Source organism: Camelus ferus, chromosome 33 (assembly GCF_009834535.1).
Source record: "Camelus ferus isolate YT-003-E chromosome 33, BCGSAC_Cfer_1.0, whole genome shotgun sequence".
Lineage (NCBI taxonomy): Eukaryota > Metazoa > Chordata > Mammalia > Artiodactyla > Camelidae > Camelus > Camelus ferus.
The window spans coordinates 18984977-19009017 of record NC_045728.1 but is presented as its reverse complement, the minus strand read 5'-3'; the positions used below and the strand labels follow the sequence as shown (position 1 = coordinate 19009017).

Here is a 24041-nt window from a genome sequence, read left to right as displayed (position 1 = left end):
TGTGACTCAAGGGAGTATCTTTGTCACAAAGATTTAGAAAATGAGCTATAGAATTTTAACTAGTTTATAGCAAGAAGAAAAGAAAGACAAGAAAAGGAAAGAAAAAGAAGAGAAAAGAAAATAAAGAAAAAAATAAACGCCGTACAGTTTATGGCTTTGCTGGGAGGTGGAAATGAGCCACCCGCTTGCTGGAACTTGGCCGCTCTGGGGACATCAGGAGCCCTGTGTAACTGCTTTAGGTCACCCAGTTAGTAGCTTTATTTTTTTCAGGAGTCTTCGTTATAGCCATTAAGCATCACTTTCTTCTGAGGCCATTCTGATTGTCCGCTTTACCTGGCAATTTACACGTAGCTATATTTAATTATGCCTTTTCTTGAAACTGTGAGAAGTAAAACTGTAGCAAAAGCCATATTTTTGCAGGTAAAACCATTAGTATGTTAGTAAGTTGCAAAGGAAACCATGTGTTTTCTGATAATTCAGTCAGAGCTGTGAAAGATGGGCCATGGGTCGTATCATTGAAAGGTTTTTACTTTAATGGAATGAAAATCTGGGCTGTGGTGTTATGTCATTATTCTTAGCTCTGAAAGATTGCTTGTATTTAGTGCAGTAATATCTGCTGTAACAGCTGAGAGTGAAGAGAAGCAATTCATTACGACGTTCTCTTTCATTTCTTTGAAATGTACTTGGAGTGTTTTATCCATTTTGGATTGCTTGTTTAGACGGCATAGCCAAGTCAAAAGGTGGCTCTGGACTGTGGGCAAAGATCCTCTGAGTTCTACTTACTACTAGCATGAATATTAGAAAGTTAAAAAAGAATTAAAGGGACTTTTTCGAAAAATCTGTTTTGTTGGTGACAAGAATTGAGTTGACATGGAATCCAAGTATCTTAAACATAAATTTATATGATAGTGAAGGAGGAAGGCAGCAGTAATCAGGCATCTTAGGAATAGTAATAACAAGAACAGTAACAAGTAGCACCTAGTTAACTGGGTCCTGCAATAAGCATTTTTTATTTTGGTGGGGGTGGGGGGAGGTAATTAGGTTTTTTTTGTTTTGTTTTGTTTTTTTAAGAGGAGGTACTGGGGATTGAACCCAGGAACTCGTGCCTCCTAAGTGTGCACTCTGCCACTTGAGCTATACCCTCCCCACTAACAAGCATTTTCTATGTATTAACTTCTGATACAAGTGAGCTAGCCTCATTTTTACAAATGATAAAGCTAAGACTTACAAGGGTCAAGTAGTTTGTCCAAGGCGCCACAGCTTGTCAGTAGCAGCCCTGGGACTCTTACCAAGGTCTTTGTTACTGTCCACGCTGTTTTTTGCCCACGCAGCTGCTGCCTTGTACCGTCAGGCGTTCTCCTACAACAGGGTAACTCTGAGGCAGTGAAGCAAAAGGTAGAGGACGACAACAGGGACGGAGGATCTTGAAGAAGGAATGACAAGAAATAGAAATTGTTCATGTTTCCAGAGCAAGGTCATAAAATAAGCACTGTGCTTAGGAGCCTAGTCTAGGACCCCATACTAACATCACCTTTCCCTGAGTGTTCACTGCAAGGCTGTGTAGTTACTAGAACTATGATCCATTTTTGTGTAGCTGTGGTCATTTTAACATCGAAGGCAGATGTCAGAGACTGATCTGGTGCATATGGTCTTATGAAATTTTACTAATGTCAGAAATGTTATCATGAAGGCAAGGGACAAAGTATCTGGTGCTTAATTCTAGAATGGACTTTATGAATCAAGCTTATTTATAGGGGAGGAAAAGAGATCCTCGTCCTGTGCAGCCTTCCTGCCACATCACAGCCAGGCTTACTGTGCAGGAGAGTCCAGCCGATTGCTGTGCAAACTTTGCCTGTAATTTCGTGATGTCTGCCTGGGAAGTTTTGTTCTTACTCTCATGAGCTTATAGCAGCTTGTGATATTCAGCCCAGCATCTGGTTACTTGGGCTCTTTTTCCCATCCAGCATCCAAAATGAAATAAATACTCAAGATTATATAGGTCTTATCAACTGTGTGGCAGGTCTTTGACCTGATTGTTATCTTTCTTTTTATGGTTAAGATCTTTGTTTTGGGGATTTCTTTGTGTGTGTGTGTGTGTGTGTGTGTGTGTGTGTTTGAGAGGTGGGGTGGCTGTTAGATTGATGGTCTAGAGCTGGAGAGGCGTTGAGGCACAGGGGCAGAGTTTGGTGCTGGGCCAGGTGGCTGAGGGGCTGCAGAGATGAGGGGAAGCGGGGCTGTGTCTGTTTTGCCCATCCGTCTACCCAGAGCCCACCTCGGGGCCTGGCGCATAGTAGCTCAGCAGATATTTGAAGGAATTGATTAGTGAATCTGTGTTTCTATGTAAATTTGTGTTTTTCTTTGTCTTCATATACTTAATGAAGTTGTTATAGATTTATACATGGAAGACCAATTTTTTTATATTGTTCAAATAAACTCTATAGAATAGATAACACGTCATAGACCCTTGTGTTCTTAGTTCCCAGGAGGGGTTTAGGCTCCCTGGGATTTTGTTCTTAGAGGGCAGGGGTTATCTTCAGGGCAAAAAAAAAAAACCAAACTATAATCATTCTTTTACTCACTTTTGTTGAGCCAATTTTCTTCTGTGAAAAAGGGGTTCCTGTAATATTCAAATGAAGATCGACGTCCCCTCTTTTTCTGTGGACAGTTGGGAACTCCATTCCTTACCAAACTGACAACAGTTGCCTGAGACTCATTCAAATAGGCTTCCACCACCTCCTGAAAAATATAAATTTCCAGATCTGCGAATTTTCAAGATCTCCATGAAATGAAAATGGTTTAAATAACATAGTCTTGACTGCTGATGAAATTCATATTTCTTGGTACTTTCTTTTCTGGAAACTGAGGACTTGTAGTGTGTGAGAAGCCAAAAGACATATAAGAACGTCAAGGGGAGAATTTTGTAACTTGAAATGTAATTTTTCTGTTGTCCTGTCTCTTGTGAATTTGATTTTTATTGTTGAATTCCATGCTCTTCTTATACTTAATCATTGGTAGCATGGCAGAACTAAAGATAAAATTTTGCCTTCTTTTTGTTGGCATAAAGTACCTTTTGGTACCAATCTATCCTCAAAAATGAAATAGGGAAAGAAAGGACAAAGCATTTAAACCACATAAATTAATTGGGGAGTGGGGAACCTCAGCTACAGAATCTAATAAAATTCAATTATAATTTTCCACTAGTTATTGTAATCCAACCTTTCTATCTTTATGTTTCATTGTTTATAGCATTTATGATTCATATACTGTTCTTTTAAAAAAAGAACTTCTGTCATGCCTTATCAAAAAAAAATGTACTTTCTTCCCTATATCCATTTCCTAAATTTTGGGTTACCATAATTCTACTTCCTCTTCTCCTTTGTTTAAAGACTAATGTTTACTTGCTTTTTTCAGATAAAGTGCTAATACAGCTTTTTAAGATAAGAAAGAAAACTTTTCTAATTTTCTTTTTGTCTCACCCAATGTTGAAAGTTTGTACTTTTTTATTATATGTCCGTTTCATATCCTGGTCATATTCACTTCATATTTGAAAGGCTTTGAATATTCCTCATTCACCTGAGACTTGTGGCCGAAATCTTAAAAGGAAAAATTATTCCACTTGCATGCACGTGTGAATTCTGATAGCCAATTTAAATTTGAAATATAAATTGTTCTTCATGGACTATAATGAATTAGTACTGGAGTTCAGTAGTAGTGGAAAATTATCAATATGTTTTTTCCTGCTATGATTAAAATGGCTAGCTGAAAAGCTCCAAGAGGAAGATAGCGTTTACTTAGAGTTTTTCTGATGTGGACATATCAAGGTTATTCTTTGGAACTTTGAAGTGCCATTTTCAGATACTCTAGTGTGTTGGGAGAAGGCCAGTTACTGAATAATTACAGCAACAATTTGTGTGACTGTTACGTGTGGTTAATTATCTAGTTTTATTTTTTTTCCACAGGGTATAGGCAAAAATTAATTAAAATAGTATACATAAAATTCTATCAGAAAAAAATGCTGTCAGGATGAAAGACCCATATGGTAACAGACCATTATTAACAACAAAAGGAAATGCAACATTTGGCTAAAACGTACTGATAAGATAAAAACACTATTCATCTACAAAGCTAAGCAAAACTTTCTGATGGAGGAGAGAAGGGGTAGAGACGTGTGCTGGAGTTGAGGGAGTGGAGATGCTGGCTGCGCAGACTCAGTTTTAGTCTCAGGTCTATCACTGGCTGCGTGACATCAGGCAAGTTACTTCACCACTTTGATCTTCATATTTTTCATCTATTAAATAGGAATGATAATACGTCAAAAAGTTTTGTAGCACATATTTGAAAATATATGTAAAATGCTTAGCATACTGCTGATACTTAATTCAATGCTACTACTGTTAGTAAGAAAATAACAGCAGTAATCATATGCTGATGGACAGATATATTTATGAAAGTATAGTTTTATTCCTCCCTAGTTATTTGATGTTTTATATAGCTGTAGTTTTAAAGTTAGTTTAAGCAGTGCAACACTTGAAAGTCACTGTGATCCTTATAAAATAACATAAAATACTGTCTAGCTTAATTTTACTTTCTAAACATGAAAACTTTTTGTGGAAGATGGAACTGAAATGTGTGTGTGTGAAAGAGAAGAGAGAGAAAATTACAAATATGTGCATCCACAAACTAAAGCCAGCTCTCACACTAAGCATAATTATGATCAGTTTTATGTTACTTTGATTTATTTTGTAGTCTGCTAATACTCATAGAGAATCAGTAATTGGTGCCAACTTCTATGAAGAATTTGGGTGCAGATGTTTACAAACTGCCATCCATTAACTCCACCCTCCCCCAATTGAGGACACATTGAGATTATTTTACTTTGGTGGCAGAACAACTCTTATAAGCCCATTAGAGAACTATCTCGAGTATGGGGTATCTGATAACTATTGTATTTGTTGACTTCTTGTTAAAATAATACTAAGTATTATTTTTTCTGTTATTAAAGCCACGTCTGTTAAAGTCCCCAATCCTGACTTTTAATTGTTTTTAGAAGATACGGGGAAAAAGCACTAGACTTGGCACACGAAGACCGATGATTGAGCTCTTTGACAGTGAACAAATCACCTTCTTAGTTTTGGTTTCTTTATCTTTCTTTTTCCTCTGACCTTGATCCTGGAACTTCCAAGTAATCTTTAGAATGTCTCTCTGTGTAATTGCATATTGTTTAAGTTTTATCTACCCTTTTAGTTGTGTGTTTTATTCGGAAGTGAAAGTAGCACTCATTTTCTCCAAAACTGGGATAGAGAGAGAATAATAATCACAGAAAAGAATAGTTTAACATTATGCATTATTTAAGAGTATGACACATTCACAGTTGCCATTTGAATTTGGATTTTTGTTAGTTTCACTTAGAATTTATCTTTCTTGCTATGCAATCTGAAGCTATAAAAACTGAATCTATAAGCTCTGTGGACTCCCCTCCTCTTGACATTACTTCGTAATTAACCCCTTTTTCAACTTATAATATTTATGTTCTCACTTTGTCAAAAAGGAGTCTGTAAACTTAGATAAAGTAGATAGTGTGGAATGTAGCACTTGCCTGCTCTTCTCAATGCTGGGAGCAATGGAGCAGCCTCAGGTGTCTTCAGAGTATGTATTAGAATTGGTTCTTGAATCTGGAGAAAGCCGTGTATGAAGTATATAAAGCCATATGTAAAGCATAAAGCCATGTCTGGTAATGACAGAGTGCCCGGACTGAGAAAACATGTTAATTCTCATGTTAGTGGATATTTCACGTACTATGAATCACGGTTGCAGTTTCACATTCATGAAAAAATTATTTGTTGTTTTTTCACTTTTTACATAGATGTAGTAGTTCATTAAATTAAAAAATCTATATAGTTATGAATTTTGGATTAAGAATAGCCTTTTTCTTATTGCTTTAAGGCTTTATTTTTGAAGAAGAAAAGAGGTGTTTTATTTAAAACAAAATTTTATTGTTTTGAATTTTAATATTGTACACATTTATTTTCTTATTTTGAAAAACATTTGTGTTGCATTTTCTGCCTGTTATATGATCATTGGAAAATGAATGGGGAAATTATAAAGCAATTCAATAAAATAATGAGCTTATAAGAATTATCTTCCATTGTTTTTCTTTTGCAAAAAATATTGCCACTTCTCTTAGAACCCCAAGGCTGTGGATTTCATACCCTGTATAAATTCTGCTTTTAGACAGAGGAAAAGGGAAATAGTCATTATTGCATTTCTTCCTTTTTTATTCTGATAGCCAACACTGTGTACCAGTCATATGTCACACATTGTGCTAAGCATGTATGTTATTTTATATAATTCTTATATCAACTTTATGAAATGTGTGCCCCTGTTATCCCCATATTTAGATGGAGAAAATGAGAGGTAGTCAATAAGTTGCCTAAAATTGCACAGCTAATAAATGGCAGAACTGTGATTTGATTCCAGATGCTTGACACATACTTAATCATTCTGAAAACTTGTGCTAATCCCATAGTAGGTACTTAGTAAATGTTTGAAAAATGAATATCCTTTATCAGTTGGCTTAAGAAAAACCTGTTATGAGTATGTAGTCTGATTTACACTTGCTAGACAAGTTTATACATTGCTAATTTTCTTCCTTTACCTGTAGGAGAAGAGACTGAAAGAAAGAGAAGCCAGAAGAGAAGCCAATAAGAAGCAAGCAAAGGTAAGAGTTTATATTTTAATGAGAAAAATGTTTGTAACATTGAATGGAGTTTAAATACCCTTCTCTTCCATATGTATTTTATATTTATTTATGTATCATGACATTTGAATTGGATTTAAGCCCATGTATATGTATTATTTGCTTTCTGATATTCATTTGTTTCCCCTGTGATGTAGGAGGAAAAATACATGAGATGACTTGTTTCTTTGACTTTGCTCTACTGCCTTCACCATCTTTTTCTGCTATGTTTTGTGCCTGTTAAGTACAGGAGATGGTTGACTCTGTGGGCTGGGCCTGATAGGATTTTGTACTATGTCATCTTCAGACTAGGGAGACAGCCTGTGTGAACTCAGCTTGGTAATAGATGAAAGCGTTGGTTACTTTAACTCCTAGAATCCAGGGGAAAGGCCTCTCTCTCCCACCTTCACTATATTCTGTCAACAAAAATTTTCAGCTTCTGTAGATGTTTCTTTCAAATATATGTACACAGCTATGAACACCATCATCCACGTGCAGCTACAATTTTTATCCAGTGTGTTTAACTCCGAGAAGGGTTCAGCTTCTGCATTCTGAGGACATTTTGTAGAAATGACTTCCTAGAACCAGGACCCAGTAATGTATGTCGCTTCTCACGCCGTATCTCACTGTGCTGTGCCTGACTAGCCGTGATTTCTCTGTAGCAGTTAGCAAAGATCCGACTCCCTTGAGTAAACCCATAATGTTCTTCCTCATTCTTTTCCATGCTGACCGTAGCACTTAGAGAGCAAGTCAGGGCTGATAACTCATGCTGCAGTTCTCAAGTGGGAAGCCATTACTCCACAGTGAAAGTCGAAAGGACTGCTTGTGTTCAGTACTAAATGTCACTCTGTCTTCAAAGGTGCCCCAAAACAAGGTCTGTGGGGTGTGCAGCCTGACTGCTAAATCAGATGGCGGATTCTGCATTTGCTTTTAAAATGCAGATGTGAACTGTCATGGCATAGAAATGAGATCTCAGGGACTGTAGTGGGAAAAATTTAAATTTAGGAAGAAAATCTTAAGTCTAATGAAAGCACTTGATATTTATGAATATTGCATGTGCAGCATAAAAATAAACCTGTTTTATTTTACTGGGGAGCTCTGGTTTCTGCATATGAAATTATAAAATGAAAGATACAATCTGGAGCCAAAAGAAAGCCGTGTTACTGCATTCCCTTTGTGTGCGCATGCACGTTTGTGTCTATTGCTAAGGCTGGTTTGTTTTTTATACTTGCTGATACTGCGTGCTTCATTTTCAGAGTGGTTTAAGCTGTGAGAGGTGGCTCTCACCCTTGAGCCTGCCTCCTGTGCCTCTTCTTTTATTTCCCTATAAGTTGGTGTCTGTGTTTGGTTTTGATACTATGCCAGCTGGGAAATGAAGAGCTGTAAAGGCCGTCAAAGTTAGGTTTTGCCACTGGGCAGTGAATTCTAAAGTGAACTCCTCAAGCCAGGCCCATCCCTCCACTCTGTGCCCCTTCCCATGTTTGTTGTGTGTGTTTGTCTTTTGATGTCCAAGAAAAGAGGAGGGCTTCCTAGAAGAACAGCGGACGCGGCTCTGCTGCAAAGCCAGTAGACCAGGCTTTGTTGCAGTGTTGCTCTGAGTAGTCGAGCTGCCTTCATTTTCCAGCCTCGTCCGAGTGCCCAGAGATGGCAGCCCTCTTGTAAGAATGATGTTAGCAGAGGGATGAGAGGACAGGTTGTAGCCAGGACTCAGATATTCCCCAGGACACCAAGCGCTGGCAGCAGTGACAGATTCAGGCTGACTCATGGAGCCCGAGGCATGAGCTCGGACTCCCCTTTCTGTGCCCAGCTTCTTTTCAAATGAAAGTGACAGGGGATGAAGGCTCTGACGGCTTTCCTGGCGCCCCTTTAGAAACAGACTCAGAAGATGTTATTTGGGGGGACTTTTAAAGAGGTGATGGCCCAAAGTTCCGTGATACCTCAGAAGAAATACAGGGTACGAATTGTCAGGTTTTCCTGTTGTCTGCGTGCACATGCACGTGCGCTTTAAATGAGGATTATGACGTAGTTTTAGAGTAAGCTTTGTCTTCTCTTTAACATGTTTAAACATGACCATTGTATGACTTGAGACTGTTGCTTTCTGGGGCCCCTTGGTCAGCTTCAATCCAGAGCATCCTTCAGTCACTGAACCTACAGGATATCTGAAAGACACCTTAGTGGTGAAAGAAAGTGGTGTTTGCTGACTTACTGTACCAGACAGCGTTGTCTTACCCGTCTGTAGCTACTGCAACAGATCAATGCGTAGAAACTGAAAGGGCGAGAGAGGGAGACTGACAGAGCTGTCCTGTTTTGTGCTTCATTCAGCATAGAGGGCAGAGTATTGCTTTAAAAACTGGGAAACAGCAATGGAATAAAAATTGGCGGAATTATCCATAATTGCCAGAAAAGAGAGGCTTAATATTATGAGTCTTCAATTTTACACATAATGCTTGGTGGTTATCTCTTCCCTGACATAGTAAGTATTCCTAAGAAAAACGCTTTAAAGTCAGAGTGTGGTAAAATAAAGTTGGAATGGACCTCTCAGAAGTCTGATACAACTTTTTGTCAAAAGATAGATTTGAGATCTGCCCAGAGTATGTTATGTGCAGTGTCAGGAGTTGGAGAGAAATATGAAGTTGAAACTTTAAAGAAGACTTTCAGGATACCCAATATCTAGTGGTTTGAAAGATAGAGGTCTTTGGGTATCAAAACTTTCTTTAGTAGAGAAACATTTGAACTGCTGAAGAGTATTTGACTTTTATTTTAGCTAACAGGATGCTGTATGTTCTTACAAGTTAGAAATTTTATGCTGAGATCTGAGACACTAGTTGAGGCAATGCTCAATAGATCATGTCACTTTTTGGATTCAGGGAGGTTACATAATCCTGGAAATAAAGCTTTATTTATCTCATTATCCAACTGGATTTCCTCCTGTTACTTTGATGGTCACAAGTGCTTGTACCAACCTCTGGTGGCTGGAAGGATTTTGCAGAAACGAAAAGAGAAAGAACAACGGTGCTGAAGCTTGAGGAAATAGACCCCAGAGATATCTCAGTGCTGTGTTGCTTTTGAAAGACAAGTAGAGTGTATTAAACAAAGTACGTGGTTGATAAAACTGAACATTGACTGTGAAGGACCAAAGAGTAGGAAATGGCTTCGAGACATTTAAACACCTGGAAGTTAAGCATTGCTTGGAATTTATTACTGATGTTGCTTATAGTTCTTATTTTTTAAGCATGGGGAAAATTATTTGAAAATAATTAAAATGATATACGTTTTGAGGTTGATGTTATATAGCCAATTTTAACTTGATTTCTTCTTTCTGATTTTATTGCTTTTTTTATTTTAGTGACCCTGGGGCACTTTATTAATGTGCTTAACAAACAGTAATCTTAGGGAATAATTTCTTGGATACCTAAAATGACCTTAGTTCTTTCAGGATAGCAGTAGAAGGTGTATAATTTTCAAACCTGAATAGACCTGAGAGATGGCCTGGACAGGTTTCCTAATCTACTGATTTATAATACCTTTTTCTCTGGCCACCAATAGTTTCATAAAGCAAAGCTTAACTTACTCATTCTGATAATACGTTCTTTCTGGATTTTTGCTGCTGGAATGTCCTTTCACTTATGAAATAATAATGATGACTTTGCAAATCATTATTACTTAACAAAGTGAAAACCATCTGTCAGCCCTTTAAAATCTTTTTTGAACTTTTCCTAGTACATGGAATTGAATAGTGTGAAACATCCGCGGACCTCTCCCAGCAGTTTTAAGCAGTAGGTTGTGTAGCTGAGGGGTCCTGTGGGCATACGTCCTTCCGTCCCCTCAGCACACAGGACGGTTATTTGGATAGGCTTCCGTTTTGTCTTCGAACAGAACAGTCCCATTTTTTCCCCCTCTAGGTATACTGAAGCTTCCAGGGAAACTTGTGTTTGAAATAATGATTCTACTTAAATACATCCATCCATACATACTTGTTACTCTGAAAACACCCAAATAAATTAAAGCTAAAAGCAAGTAAATGACTTACCGCTGTCACTGCCTTTGATGGTGGAACTGTTACGTGCTCAGGCTCTCTGAATCCTCATTCCCTCTTACTCTTACTGCCCCATGCTCTTTCTGTATGCTACTTTTTACCTCTTTTGTTCGTCTTTTCTTTAAAAAACAAACCTGATCTTTGGTACATGGGCTAACAACTATTCATAGAAAATAACTAATAGCAAATAACTTGAGTGAGGAGAGAACTCCAGACTAAGACTGGAAAGCAGTCTGTGTCTCATTGCTGGGTGACCCTTTGATCTGAGCCGAGATGCGTAACAAAAACTATGAATTATGCTCAACACAATTGCTAGTATAGGGCCTCAGCCTTTCTCAACATTTGTGGATAACTACTTTTTTTTCTGTCACATCTTGCTGTAGGCTTAACTGCTAAAGGATTATCTCTCTTTGTAGAGTTGCAAATAGACATTGATAAACGTGGAAAATGGTCATTTGCAGCTTTTCTAGGTCTTAAGTCTTTGCATTTACTCCTTTTTGACAGTGCTTTATTGACTAACACCGAATTAATATTTTTTATTCTGGGGAGAAATGCTTCCTCATTCCATATGTTACATATAACCCTTCTACCTCCCCCTCCTTTTTTCCCCTCCTTTGGCATTTTGTAATTATTGAAATTTAACTGGTCTCTTTCTTTGTTTTTAATATGGTTAGGATTTCAAGGGCTCTAGAGGATTGGTTTATTTTAAACCAAACAGCTTTTGATAAAATTTAAAACAAGATAATGGAAATATAAGTTTGTTTATAGTCCCGATTCCCAGAGAAAGCAAAGGTGCTCCCTGAAAGTAAATTGCTCTGTTTGAAGGGTCTGAACTCTTCCAGGGCACCATTTGCTGCACTGACGCAATCACATATTTAATGGTGCCCTAAATGAGTTATTTGGTTTCTCTAAGCAAAGTACTCAAATAATACCTTATTTTAGTGCTATAATAAGACCCATTATGGTTTCCTTCTACTTTTTAAATAAACAAGATTGAGTCCTTTAGAAGACGTGCTTTTCCAAAACCCTTTAATAACTGTCTGAATTAGAAATGAAAGCTCAATTACATTCAGCTTTTATTGCGATTGTAGTGTTGGTTTGCTTTGTTTTGAGATTAAAGTGATGGTCAAACAAGTTTCTTTCCCCCCTTTCTTTGGTGGTAGTGAAGAAGGGGATCACTAAGTTTGAGCTTTTAACCGTCTCGAATTATTTTAGAGGCGCGTGCGGGGTTCCCCGTCCTTTTCTGGTCATGAAGATTTAGAGTTCACTCTGGGAGAAGGAACAGCTCTCTGGTCGTGCGTTTCACCCACGTGGTGAGTACATGCTGATCTGTTCAGACTCAGCTTATAGGTTCTCCCTTTCTGAAACTGACCCTCTCAGATATAATGGACTCCTGCTTCTGCAGTCCTACTCCGGCCTTCTTTGTGAAGCATCTGATAGTTTATTGCACTTATTTGTAAACATGTCAGATTTTCTCACTCAGCTCTAAGTCCTGTTCTTTGCATCACCTATCACATTGCCTGGTTCGTACATAGTAAGCACTTAATATTTAAATGAATGACTGAGTGGTGATAGAGTGGCTTAAAGGGATACAGAGCACAGACTTTAAATTCTTTTAAAATACTTCTATTGTGGTAAAATATATCCTAAAATTTACTATTTTAACCATCTTTACGTGTCCCATTTGGCGGCATTAATTACAGTCACCTTGCTGTGCAACCACCACCACTGTCCACTTCTGGAACACTCTCTTCATGCTGGACTGAAACTCTGTGCCCACTGAACGGCAACTCTCCATTCCTACCTCCCCCCAGAGTGTAAACTTTTAAAGAGAAAACTCATATTCCAAATAATTTTTTTAGCAGAGGAGGAAGTGGAGGCCCTTGATGGATAGGTGATTCTTCCAGGGTCTTATAGTTAAACAACAGCAAGACAGGAAATACCAGAGAGCACTGACCATAGTTTAGAGTTTTATTAGGTTTATTGTATTTAAGATGTCACATTAAAAATATAATAAAATGATATCATTAATACTACTCTAGTCACAATCTTAACACTTATTTAAGACTGTAACGCAAGTAATGTTGAAAGTTTTAATAACGTTAATGTTAAATTTACCAAAAGATTTCAAAGAGTATGCATTTTTTTCCCTCTAGAATAAATAGGGATTGTAATAATGACATTAGTTTGGGATATACCTTTCATGGCCGACGTAAAACAGTATTAACTGGTAGCTGCTACCATTCACTGACTGCCTATTCTGTAACAAATACTGCGATTAAAGGCTTTACGTGCATTATGGCTTTAATCCTCACAAACAGAGCTGTGAGGTAAGTGGTATTATCTCCATTTCGAAGATGAGGACATGGAGGCTTAGGAAGATTACATAATTTTCCGCAAGTCGCATAGCTGGGGCATGGCAGAGCCCAGACTCAGTCTCCTTTACCGACTCTTTTAGAGTCCTGACACTTAATAAGCATTAGGCTATACTGGCACCTCATTTCCAAGACAGTTAAGAGTATGCACATTTGGCAGCCTGAAAATCTGAAATAGAAGTTGCAAGCAAATACTTTCTTCTCCTGAAATTGCTCTTCTTAACCACTGTTAGTTCCCTTTTATAGTGGTTGCATTAAGAAACAGAATGATTAGCTGCATAACCATTGGCAGCTACAGAGTATTGCTAATTTCCTATTAGTTTCTATTAAACCTTGCTATAATCCCAGTAGTCAAGTTTTTCTTATGAATGAAATATCATGAAACAATTGACCGTTGTTTCCAACCCATGGAGATCATTTAAAATTGCCATGTTCTCCTGTATTGTTTACTTTTACACAGACTTTCCCTCTGCCCTATGATGTCCTCTCCTTCACAGCTCTTCCTCCTAACGCCATTTCCTTTTTGAAGCCTTTCCTGCCTCCTTCAAGCAGATTTAGGCATTTCTTCCTTTTTGCTCCACAATACTTTTCGTACATTATTCTGTCATGATACTTAGTGATTGTGTCTCTTATCAATAAACTGTAAACTCCTTGAGAACAGCAACTTATTTTTCATAGCTGGCACATTAGTTAATTCTTGTAAATATTAGTTGAATACATCAGTGAGGTCCAGGTATGTTCATTCTCAAGGTCAACATTTACATGTTAATCCTGTGTCAGTTACAGGCTCCTTGAAACCTAGCAGCTGGGCTCATAGAATGCAGTGGAGTTGCACCATGTAAATTTCTGTCAGACTGTGCATGTGTCCAGCACACCCAACGCTCTCCAAGTTGATGCTCCTCTCCTGCCCCATCTTGCTTATTCACCACAATTTCAAGCAAATCCGTTAACTTACATTAAGGTTATAGGTGCTTAATACTAAAACAGAATGTAGTACACTCTTAGGTAATCAAGATCCCTTTAGAATACTTGACCCATTCCCTAAGTGCTAAGAATATAGTAAATTAAAAGTTGAGCTGTCCTAATATGTCCTCATGTATTGATTTTCCTTTTCTTGTGCCCTTTTATCATACTTAGAGGTCCTCAAGCTTTAGTGTAGCTGAATATACAAACTATGTGCATTGTATTTTATGGGTGATAGAAGGGACATTTTAGGGTAGTTTGAGCATGATGATTGTCACCTTGCCTGCTGATTTTGGAACATAACCTCTGTCAGAGATGTGAGACCTCATTCATCCATTACCTTGCTCACAAATATTTGTTGACTGACCAAATCAGCAGATCCTGCTAAAACTGCTTTGTTGTCTGTCACGTTGAGTATTCTCTTTGATACCGATGAATACGGGTTGCCTGAGTAACTGTAGCTGTGGTTAGAACATGAAAGAGCTAGTACAAGAGTCCAGGCCTGTGTTCACCCCCTGACCCATGACCACTGAGGGCCCCGCAGTGGCTGTGAAGATAAAGGGTGATCCTAAACCTGTGCTGTGTGAGCCATTAACCCTGAGAACAAGAAGACTTTTCCCCCCAAAAAAGTTGTATTTGTTGTTTCTAAACTTGCAATGCAATATCAGATTAATTTGAGACAGAATCTTTAAGACATAATTTTTTTTGTAGTTCATTTTATTTAATTTATTTCTTAAATAGCCTTTATTCTTTTAGAGCAGTTTCAGGTTCACAGCAGAATTGAGCAGAAAATAGAGTTCACAGAGTTCACACACAACCCTCCCCACCCACGCATATATACTCGCCTACCCTCAACATCCCTCATCAGTGTGGCATATTTGGTACAATTGATGAGCCAACATGGGCACACTATTATCAACTATTTAAACCATAGTTTAAATTAAGGTTCACTCTTGATAGTGTATATTCTGTGGGTTTTGACAAATGCATAATGAATTGTAGCCACCACTATATTATCATACAGAATAATTTCATTGCCCTAAAAATCCCTTGTGCTCCATGTATTCATTTCTCCCTCCCTCCCTCTCTCCAAACCCCTGGAAACCACGATCTTTTTGTTTCTGTAGCTGTGCCTTTTCCAGAATGTCATTTGGTTGAAATTGTACAGTTTGTAGCCTTTTCAGGCTGGCTTCTTTCATTTAGTAATATGAGACAGAATTTTAATAGCTATTTCAAAACGTGTTCTAATACTTCTTAAAGAATTCTGTTTCTTTTATAAAACTTGCAAAATAAAAAAATGTTCTAAACACATAAAATTGGAGGGGAAATAGACTCAGAACTCAGAATAAGTTGTCAGAAAAGCGCTAATAACGTGCTTACACTCTCTTTCTCTCACTGTTTTATTTGTGTGTGTGTGTATGTCTCCTTTTACATATGTTATGGATGAACACTGCATTATTAAATGGTCTGTTGGGCTCTGCTCGGTTGGATGGTCATTTAGGTCCATTCCAGAACATCAGGACTCTCACTAAACAGACTCACTTAATCCTGGTGACGCCCTTTATGCTCAGTCATGGTTTATTCTGCTTAAGTTAGAGATAATTTGATGATTTATATTTTTTTCTTTTTAAAAATTTAATTGAAGTATAGTTCATATACAATGTTATATTAGTATCAGGTGTACAACGTAGTGATTCGACATTTGTATACATTATGAATTGATTACCATAATGACCTGGTAACCATCTGTCACCATACAAGTTAATGCAATATTAGTGACTATGTTCCCGATACTGTATACTACATCCCCATGACTTATTTATTTTATAACTCTTAAGTTTGTAATTTTTAATCTCCTTCACCTCTTTTGCCTTACTCCCCTCATCTCTGACGACTACGAGTTTGTTCTGTGTATCTTTGCTTCTGTATCTGTTTTCTTTTGTTTCTTTGCTTTGTTTTTTAGATTAAGTGAATTCATATGGTATTTGTTTTTCTCTGTCTGACTTATTTCAATTAGCATAATATTCTCTAGGTTCATTCATGTTGTCACAATGGCAAGGTGTTATTCTTTTTATGGCTAAATAATATTCCATAGTATATTTATACTACATCTTTTTTTATCTGTTCACCTGTTGATGGACACTTCAATTGCTTCCATACCTTGGCTACTGTAAATAATGCTGCAATGAAAATAGGAGTGCGTATATGAATTTTCTAATTAGTGGTTTCATTTTCTTCACATAAATACTTAGAAGTGGAATTTTGGGTCATATAATAAATCTACTTTTAATTTTATGAGGAACTTCCATGCTGTTTGCCATAGTAGCTGCACCAGTTTATATTCTCACCAACAGTGCATGAGGATTTCCTTTTCTCTACATCCTCACCAATACTTGTTTTTTTGTTGTCTTTTTGATAATAGCCATTGTCACAGGTATGAGGAAATATCTCATTATGGTTTTGATTGGCATTTTGTATTTATTGGTTTTGATATCATGGAGATGCTGACCTCTTAGAATGAGTCTGGAAGCATTCCTTCCTCTTAAGTTTTTTGGAATAGTTTGAAGATAGTCATTAACTCTTTAAATATTTGGTAGAATTCACCTGTGAAGCCGTCTTGTCCTGGACTTTGGTTTGTTGGAAATTTTTTTGATTACTGACTCAGTTTCATCGCTAGTGATCAGTCTGTTCAGATTTTCTATTTATTCCTGATTCAGTCTTGGGAGACCATATGTTTGTAGGAACTTGGCCATTTTTTCTAGATTGTCCGGTTTGTTTGCATATAATTAATTGTTCATAGTAATCTCAAGATACTTTGTATTTCTATGGTGTCAGTTGTAACTTCTGTTTCATTTCCGATTTTGTTTATTTAGGCCCTTCTTTTTCTTATGAGTCTGGCTAAAGGTTTATCAGTTTTGTTTATCTTTTCAAAGAACCAGCTTAGTTTCATTGAGCTCTTCTATTGTAAGCCTCTATTTCACTTATTTCTGCTCTGATTTTTGTTATTTTTCTTCCTTCTACTAATTGTAGGCTTTGTTCTTTTTTTTAAATTGAAATACAGTCGATCTACAATGTTGTATTAATTTCTGATATACAGCATAATGTATATACATTATATATTTTTGCATTCATATATACATTTATATATTTATACATATATATTTATATTCCTTTTAATATTCTTTTTCATTATAGGCTATTACAAAGTATTGAATATAGTTCCCTGTGCTGTACAGTAGGACCTTGCTCTGTCTCTATTTTATATATAGTAGTTAGTATCTGCAAATCCCAAACTCCCAATTTATCCCTCCACCACCCTCCCCACCCCAACCTGGTAGCCACAAGTTTGTTTTCTATGTCTCTGAATCTGTTTCTCTTTTGTAAATAAATTCATTTGTACCTTTTTTTTTTTTGGATTCCACATATAAGTGATATCATGTGGTATTTTTCTTTCTGGCCTAGTTCACTTAGAATGACAGTCTCCAGATCCATCCATGTTGCTGCAGATGGTGTTATATTCCATTGTATAAATATACCACACCTTCTTTATCCAGTCATCTGTTAATGGACATTTAGGTTGCTTCCATATCTTGGCTATTGTAAATAGTGCTTTTCAAGCTGCTGCCTCTGCTGGGATTTGAGGTGAGTGAGTTTGTGCACAAGCCCTTCAAGAGCAGACTCTTGGTTCCCTTCAGTCCTCTGTCTCTTCTGGACATAAGCACCACTGGTTTTCAAAGCCAGACATTGTGGGAGTTCATCCTTCTGGTGCTGGTTCCCCAGGCTGAGGAGCCTAATGGGTAGCTTGGATCCCTTGCTTCTCTAGTGGGGGCCTCTGTTCTTGTGATATCCCTCCCACATGTGCATCACTGCACTGTGAGTGTGGGTTCTGACTAGGCTATTTCTCTGCCAGTCTCACTTTTCGTTATATCCTTTAGTTGTGAAAAAAACTGTCCTGCTGGTCTTCAGTTTGTTCTCAGAGATAGCTCTTCTCTGCATACTTGTAGTTTTGGTGTGTCTGTGGGAGGAGGTGAACTCAGGATCTTTGTACTTTGCAATCCTAATGTGGACTCCTTGAGTGCAGTCAATGGATATAAGGTTTGTATTGATCCTAAAGGCCATTCCTCATCTCAGAGATGGGTGATAGGATCCACTACTCCAGTGTGAAATACTTCTTAGTGAATAAGGAAACCTCTTTTGCAGGGGTAAACTTTTACCCTCTACTGTGTTGTTTGTGGAGTAATAAGTGGCCAAGCTTTGTTGACCTTCCTTTAAGCCATAATGACTTCTATTGGAGAGCACTGTAAGCTGGCATTCTAAGGAGAAGAGTTACTGGCCAGAAGAATTTGTTCTTGGAGGTAAACAAATATACTGGAAATACCGAGAAGAACTTGTTTTTCTCACTGACATTTTTTTTTAATCCTCTAAAGAATTATATATAAAATATGTTATAACTGTAAAACTCTATTTAGCTAATTTTATTACTTATGATTGCAGTTATTATCAGCAACATTAAATGATTTCCTGTTTGCTATATTTTCTTGCTTTGGGTAAAGATGTAGCCAGATGTCTGCAGTATTTTATGCGATAACATATTTTCCTTTGCCTATTAAGTCTTTATTATTGATACATATTGTAGCATTCAAAGGTTCTTTACTTGATGAGAACTCCAGAATTTGTTGTTTACAGACTGTTTGGGTGTAAATGTTCTGCAGCATCACATGGTGTTTTGTCCTTTTCAAAGCACTTTCATCGGGATTATCATGCTTAATTAATTCGTGTATGTAATAAGTAGGAGCTTTATAGCTATCTGACCACTGAACAGCTTTACTGTGGAGAAGCTAGGTAAGTGACTTGGTTAAGAAAACCCTCAGGTTTCTGTATCAGGACCCAATATGCAGAGGTCTTTTGGCATTACTTAGGGGTTGAATAAATCTTCTCATCCTGATTGCCTTGAATATTATGTGCAGTGTTCAGAAGGGAGTAGTTTTAAATTATGAGACCTTGAATATCTCTGTTTCTTTTCTTAAATCACTATATATTTAGGTGATATAATTATAGTGATTTACAAATCACTACAATTCTTGAAGCTTTGCTTTTCCTTTTTAATGATCCAGCTACTTGGGAAGAATATTGGGCAGTGTAGCTAGGTTGAACATACACCGGCTCTGCGCCCCACACTTCCTCTCCTAGGTAGGTCTACATGCTGGACAAATGTGTATGTGTTTACCAAAAGAGGTTCATAAAGCAGCCCTGTTTATAGTCATCACATTCTGGAAATAACGCATACTGTAGAATAGATAAATTGCATGGATTGATGCAGTGAAATATTATAGCTGACTCTTCAACAGCATAGGAGTTAGAGGGGTCGATCCACATGCAGTGGAAGATCCAGATATAATTTCATGGTCGCCCCTCCAGATTCACAAGTCCTCATCTGCGGATTCAACCAACCACAGTCACATAGTACTGTAGTATGTATTTACTGAAAAAAAATTCACGTATCAGTGGATCCACATAGTTTAAACCTGTATTGTTCAAGGGTCAAATGTATATAGTTTTGGAAGAATTATTGTTACATACAGTAACAAGGACAGATTTCACAAATACCGAGCAAAAGAAGCCATACACAAAAGAATGAATTCAACAGATTCCATCTATGTAATTTTTTTGAAAGCAAAACTAACTTTTGGGATTCGAGTCAGTGTGGTGGGATTACCTTTGGGGGAAAACAAGGGGTTGTTACTGGAAATGAGCATGAGGGGGGCTTTTGAGAACTTGAGAGTGTTCTGACTTCTTACTTTGGGTGGTAGACACGTGGGGGTGTTCTCTTTGTGGGATTTCATCATGCCATATGCTTATGGTTTGTGTCCTTTCCTCAGTATATATCATACTTCAATTTTAAAAAAGGTTATTTTAAAAAAATGGAGTGGTATACTGGGTCTCTATACATGCTTTTAACCTAGATATTTTAATTTGCAGATTTAGAAATATACAGGGTATTATGAGTAACTTGTGTAACTCCTAGAAGTATTAAGAGCCTCCCTAGGGTCATCCATGTTTTATGAAAGCTATGAAAGAAAATTAATAATTTATATTCCTCAAATGCACATTTCTTTTTAAATACCCTTTTCTAAGAAGTATGATATTTTACCCCCTAAAATTTACAAAGCACTTTTCCCCAAATAAGAAAGTAAACGCTCTTTTGATTCCCATGCAAATCAAAAAATAAAAATGTATATTTTCTAAAAGAAGCACAGTACTCACTGCGGTGTTCAGAGATTTTAAACCTTCTTTCCACTCCAGTGAATTTTCTGGTTTCTACACTAAATTTATGAGGTAGTTTGGTGGCCTTGGACTATTGTATAGGTTCCTACTGTTCTTGCCATTTCAGAGGACCCTGAGAGCTACTGAATTGGACTACATGTAGAAAAGGGGACACAAGGGTGATGAAATGGACATTAGTATGAATGGTCCCTTGGTATAATTATTGTAACTTCATGAATTGAAATACATGCATAATAATTGACCACAGAAATTGGGAAATATCCAGAGCTTGAGGGATCATCTAATCAAAGAAATGATTATTTTTCCATGAGTACGCTTTTTTCATTTGGTTTACCTCATTCTTGCCATAGACTCCGGTTAATAAAATATTTTCCATGTGCATCCTATGAGATTTAAGTATTTACTCCCTTACTTTGACCATTTACAGATAAACATCGATTTGACAGGTACTTACTGAGCATCTGTCATGCACCTGGTCCAGTGGTAAGAGTTTACAGTGTCAATGAGGAGGAGGTGGGCTCTATTTGTTAATATAACCTCATTTTACCTTTACTTGAGGGAGTAAGTTTCTTGCAATTCCAGATCAGATGTTAAGCTTGGAAAACACTGCAGGCATAGTGTATACATGATCCAAAAGTTTCTTTATCAGGAAACATTGCTTGTCTGGGAGATGATCACTGCTAGAATTAAGATCAGTTGTTTCATTTTACTTATCTTGATCTTCAGCTGTGTACATCAGTTTCACCCTTTACTACAGACGTGTTTGATTTTGATTTTTTAAAGTCATCTCATTTCCTTCAGTTGGAAATGATATACACTCTCAAGCTAATCCATTTATTTATATTAGTGCAGCTTGCTTTGCAGAGTAGAAAGTTTATTATCATAGGGCTTCAGCCTCATTGAATTGCTTCTAACATGAGTCTCATCTAAATTCTAAATACGAGTGCTATTGATCGCCGCCTGCTGGCATCCATCCAGCCCTGGGATTTTTGCCCTTCTCAGTACAGCTGGTACATGGTATTTCTGTGGTGTTCCTTTGAGGATAACAGAAAGTGAAAGAAAGAAGAAAAATATTAAGTCATCTCCAAATAAAAGAAAAGATTAAGATCGACAGATACTGTAGTTTGCACTGAGTTCATCAGTAATGTTAGATCACAGATTTTGGGTTTAAGGTCAGCTTTTATCATTAACTGCCAGGTTGTTAGAGCTCTCCCAAAAGAGCATGAGACTTGGAAATAAAAGAGCCAGGTTCAATTCTTGCTAATAAGCTTCGGAATCCATGGCAGTCGTCTTTCCCCTGAGCCTCAGTTTCCTCTTCTGTAGAATAACAGTGACATTGCCTGCATTGTCAGCCTTCCAGATCTCCTGTGAAAATAATAAATGTTTAAGGGCTTGGCGAGCTGTGAGTCACTCTAATATTATTACGTGTTGCCTTTTTAGGCATGCTTCTGCCTAAATTCTGAATTACCCACCATTATCCAGTGGTTCAGTCAGGACTGGAGTGTGTTGAATCCAAATCGCTTGAGGTCTCAAAATGCACATATCTAGCTTCCTCCCTCCTCACTCTCCTCCCATCAGAACCTCTGGAGAGGAGGCTTATTTGCATGCATTCATTGTAGCATATATATGTGTAATTAAATCCTACCACTACCCTATTAAGAGCCAGTGATCTATGTCCAGATATGCAACTTCATACTTGCTTACAAGCCTGAGGTGCTCATTAGCCTCTTACATTTTTGGTTTGGCTTATGCCGCTGCAGCAGAAAGGCATTTTCCTAGAAATACATGGATAAATGCAAGCTGAGCTTCTTGAATCAGTTTGTAACCTGGCATGAGCAGCGCTGGCTCTCCCTCGGTGTGTTTACTTGTATGCAGGTTGGCATCAGAGTAAGATCTCCTCTTCCTCTTGCTTCGGAACCAATGCTGAGTATGAGAGGAATGTTGTCTAGAACTTTATAAGAGAAAAGACCACCGCATTTGGCCCCTTCATGGCAGGCACACTTGAAAAGCTCGGCTTTGGGGAAAGGGGAACGTCCTTGGATTGGCCACGCTGGGAGAAATTTTTTTTTTTTTTTTTTTTTTTTTACTTCCACCACTTTATTTGAAAAAAACAAAAGGCCCTGAGCTCCTGTGGCCACGGAATGTGCCACAGAAAGGGGGAAATGGAGAATGGGGGTGGTGGGGACCAAGCTGCCTTGTCCAGAAAACTGGAGCCTTACAAGGCGGCCCTGGAGGCAGTGGGCAGCACCGTGGTTCTGGAGTAGCCCTGGTTTGTTCGGTGGAACTAGTGCTGACCTAGAGGATCTGACGGCCTGGGAGCCTGATTTCTGTGCTGCCAATGGATCGCTGAGTGGCCTTGAGCAAACTTCTCAACTGGCTAGAGGTATTTTGGACCCGATGTCCAGCTTGGCCCCTTTCAGCTAGACTTCTGATTTCCTTTTGTTATTCAGGAGCTGATAAAATATTTTAAAATCATTTTTAGATCCTTTCTAACCTTCCCAAATAATACTTGCAGGTGTGTTGTCTATTCTCTGTAGCATCATCACCAGTGATAGAAATAGAACAAGAGACCGTCACCATTCCGGGCCAAAGGGTTTGGCTGGCAGCTGTGGGGCATTTGGGAAGCATCTGATTTGGGATTGTCTATCAGTTTTTTCTAGCATGTAAGAGGGATCCCAGGAGCTAGAGCTGGAGAAAGTTGATGGATTTTAGAGGATCTCAAATACCTAGTTAAAGATTTGGGCTGACTCAGAAGTATGGGGGATGCAGTGAAGATTTTGAGGATGGATTTGGTGTAAGTAGCAGGATGGTCCTAGAAAGATTCATGCATTCACTCCACACATATTTCTTGAGAACCTACTATGTGTTAGCCCTCGTAACTCCAAGATAGAATCAACCTGCTCTTGAGGAACTATCAATCTAATGGGAGATGTCTGCAGATAGTGCAATACAGTGAGTGTTACGATGGAGAAGTTTTATGAGTCTGCATATATAATGTTTGAAGCCAAAGGGGGAAAAATGAAACATTTATATGGCATTTTCAGTGTGTCAGATAGTACTGTAAGTACTTTCTGCGAGTTTTTAAAAAAATGTATTTTAGAGTATACATTTCAGTCCTTGAAGTTACAGGTAGTAATATCATCATGTCCATTTAACAGATGAGGAAATTTTAGCACAGAGGGTTGTTCACCTCTTTGTCTATGGTGATCGGGATTCCAAGCTAGCTAGTCTGACTTCAGAGAGTGGATGAGACAGAGAGAGAACCAGGTCACAAATCCTGGGGAACAGCATTGTAGGGGCAGGTGGATGAAAAGCAGTTAGGACAATTGAGAAGATGTTTCCAGAAAGCGAGGAGAGAAGAAAATTGGTATATTACTTTAGGAAGCATGGAGAGAGAATTTAAAGTAGGACCCGATCAGGAGTGCTACGGCAGAAAGAGAAAATAGAATGAGAACTGAAGACAGGCATGGTTTGGCAATTAGAATATCATTATGCTGTTACCACGATTAGTTTTGTTTGCATTGTGTGGTTGGGTCAGAGGGTTAGGAAGGCTGGTAGGAAAAGGACTTTTTATTCAAGGTATTCAAGAAATATAACTATTAAAGACTGGCGACTTAATTGGGCCTGGGGAGACTGGGAGAGATGA

At 37.9% G+C, this 24041-nt stretch overlaps 1 protein-coding gene across 1 annotated transcript in view; it reads left to right on the top strand.

Annotated features, from left to right (window-relative positions):
- The window catches only part of DDX10 (DEAD-box helicase 10), a 214185-nt gene that overhangs the window by 131615 nt on the left and 58529 nt on the right, over positions 1–24041 (top strand). Inside the window, exon 16 of the mRNA XM_032472750.1 lies at positions 6662–6718. Within this exon, the coding sequence (XP_032328641.1) occupies positions 6662–6718 (57 nt within the window). The remainder of the gene's footprint in view (positions 1–6661; positions 6719–24041) is intronic.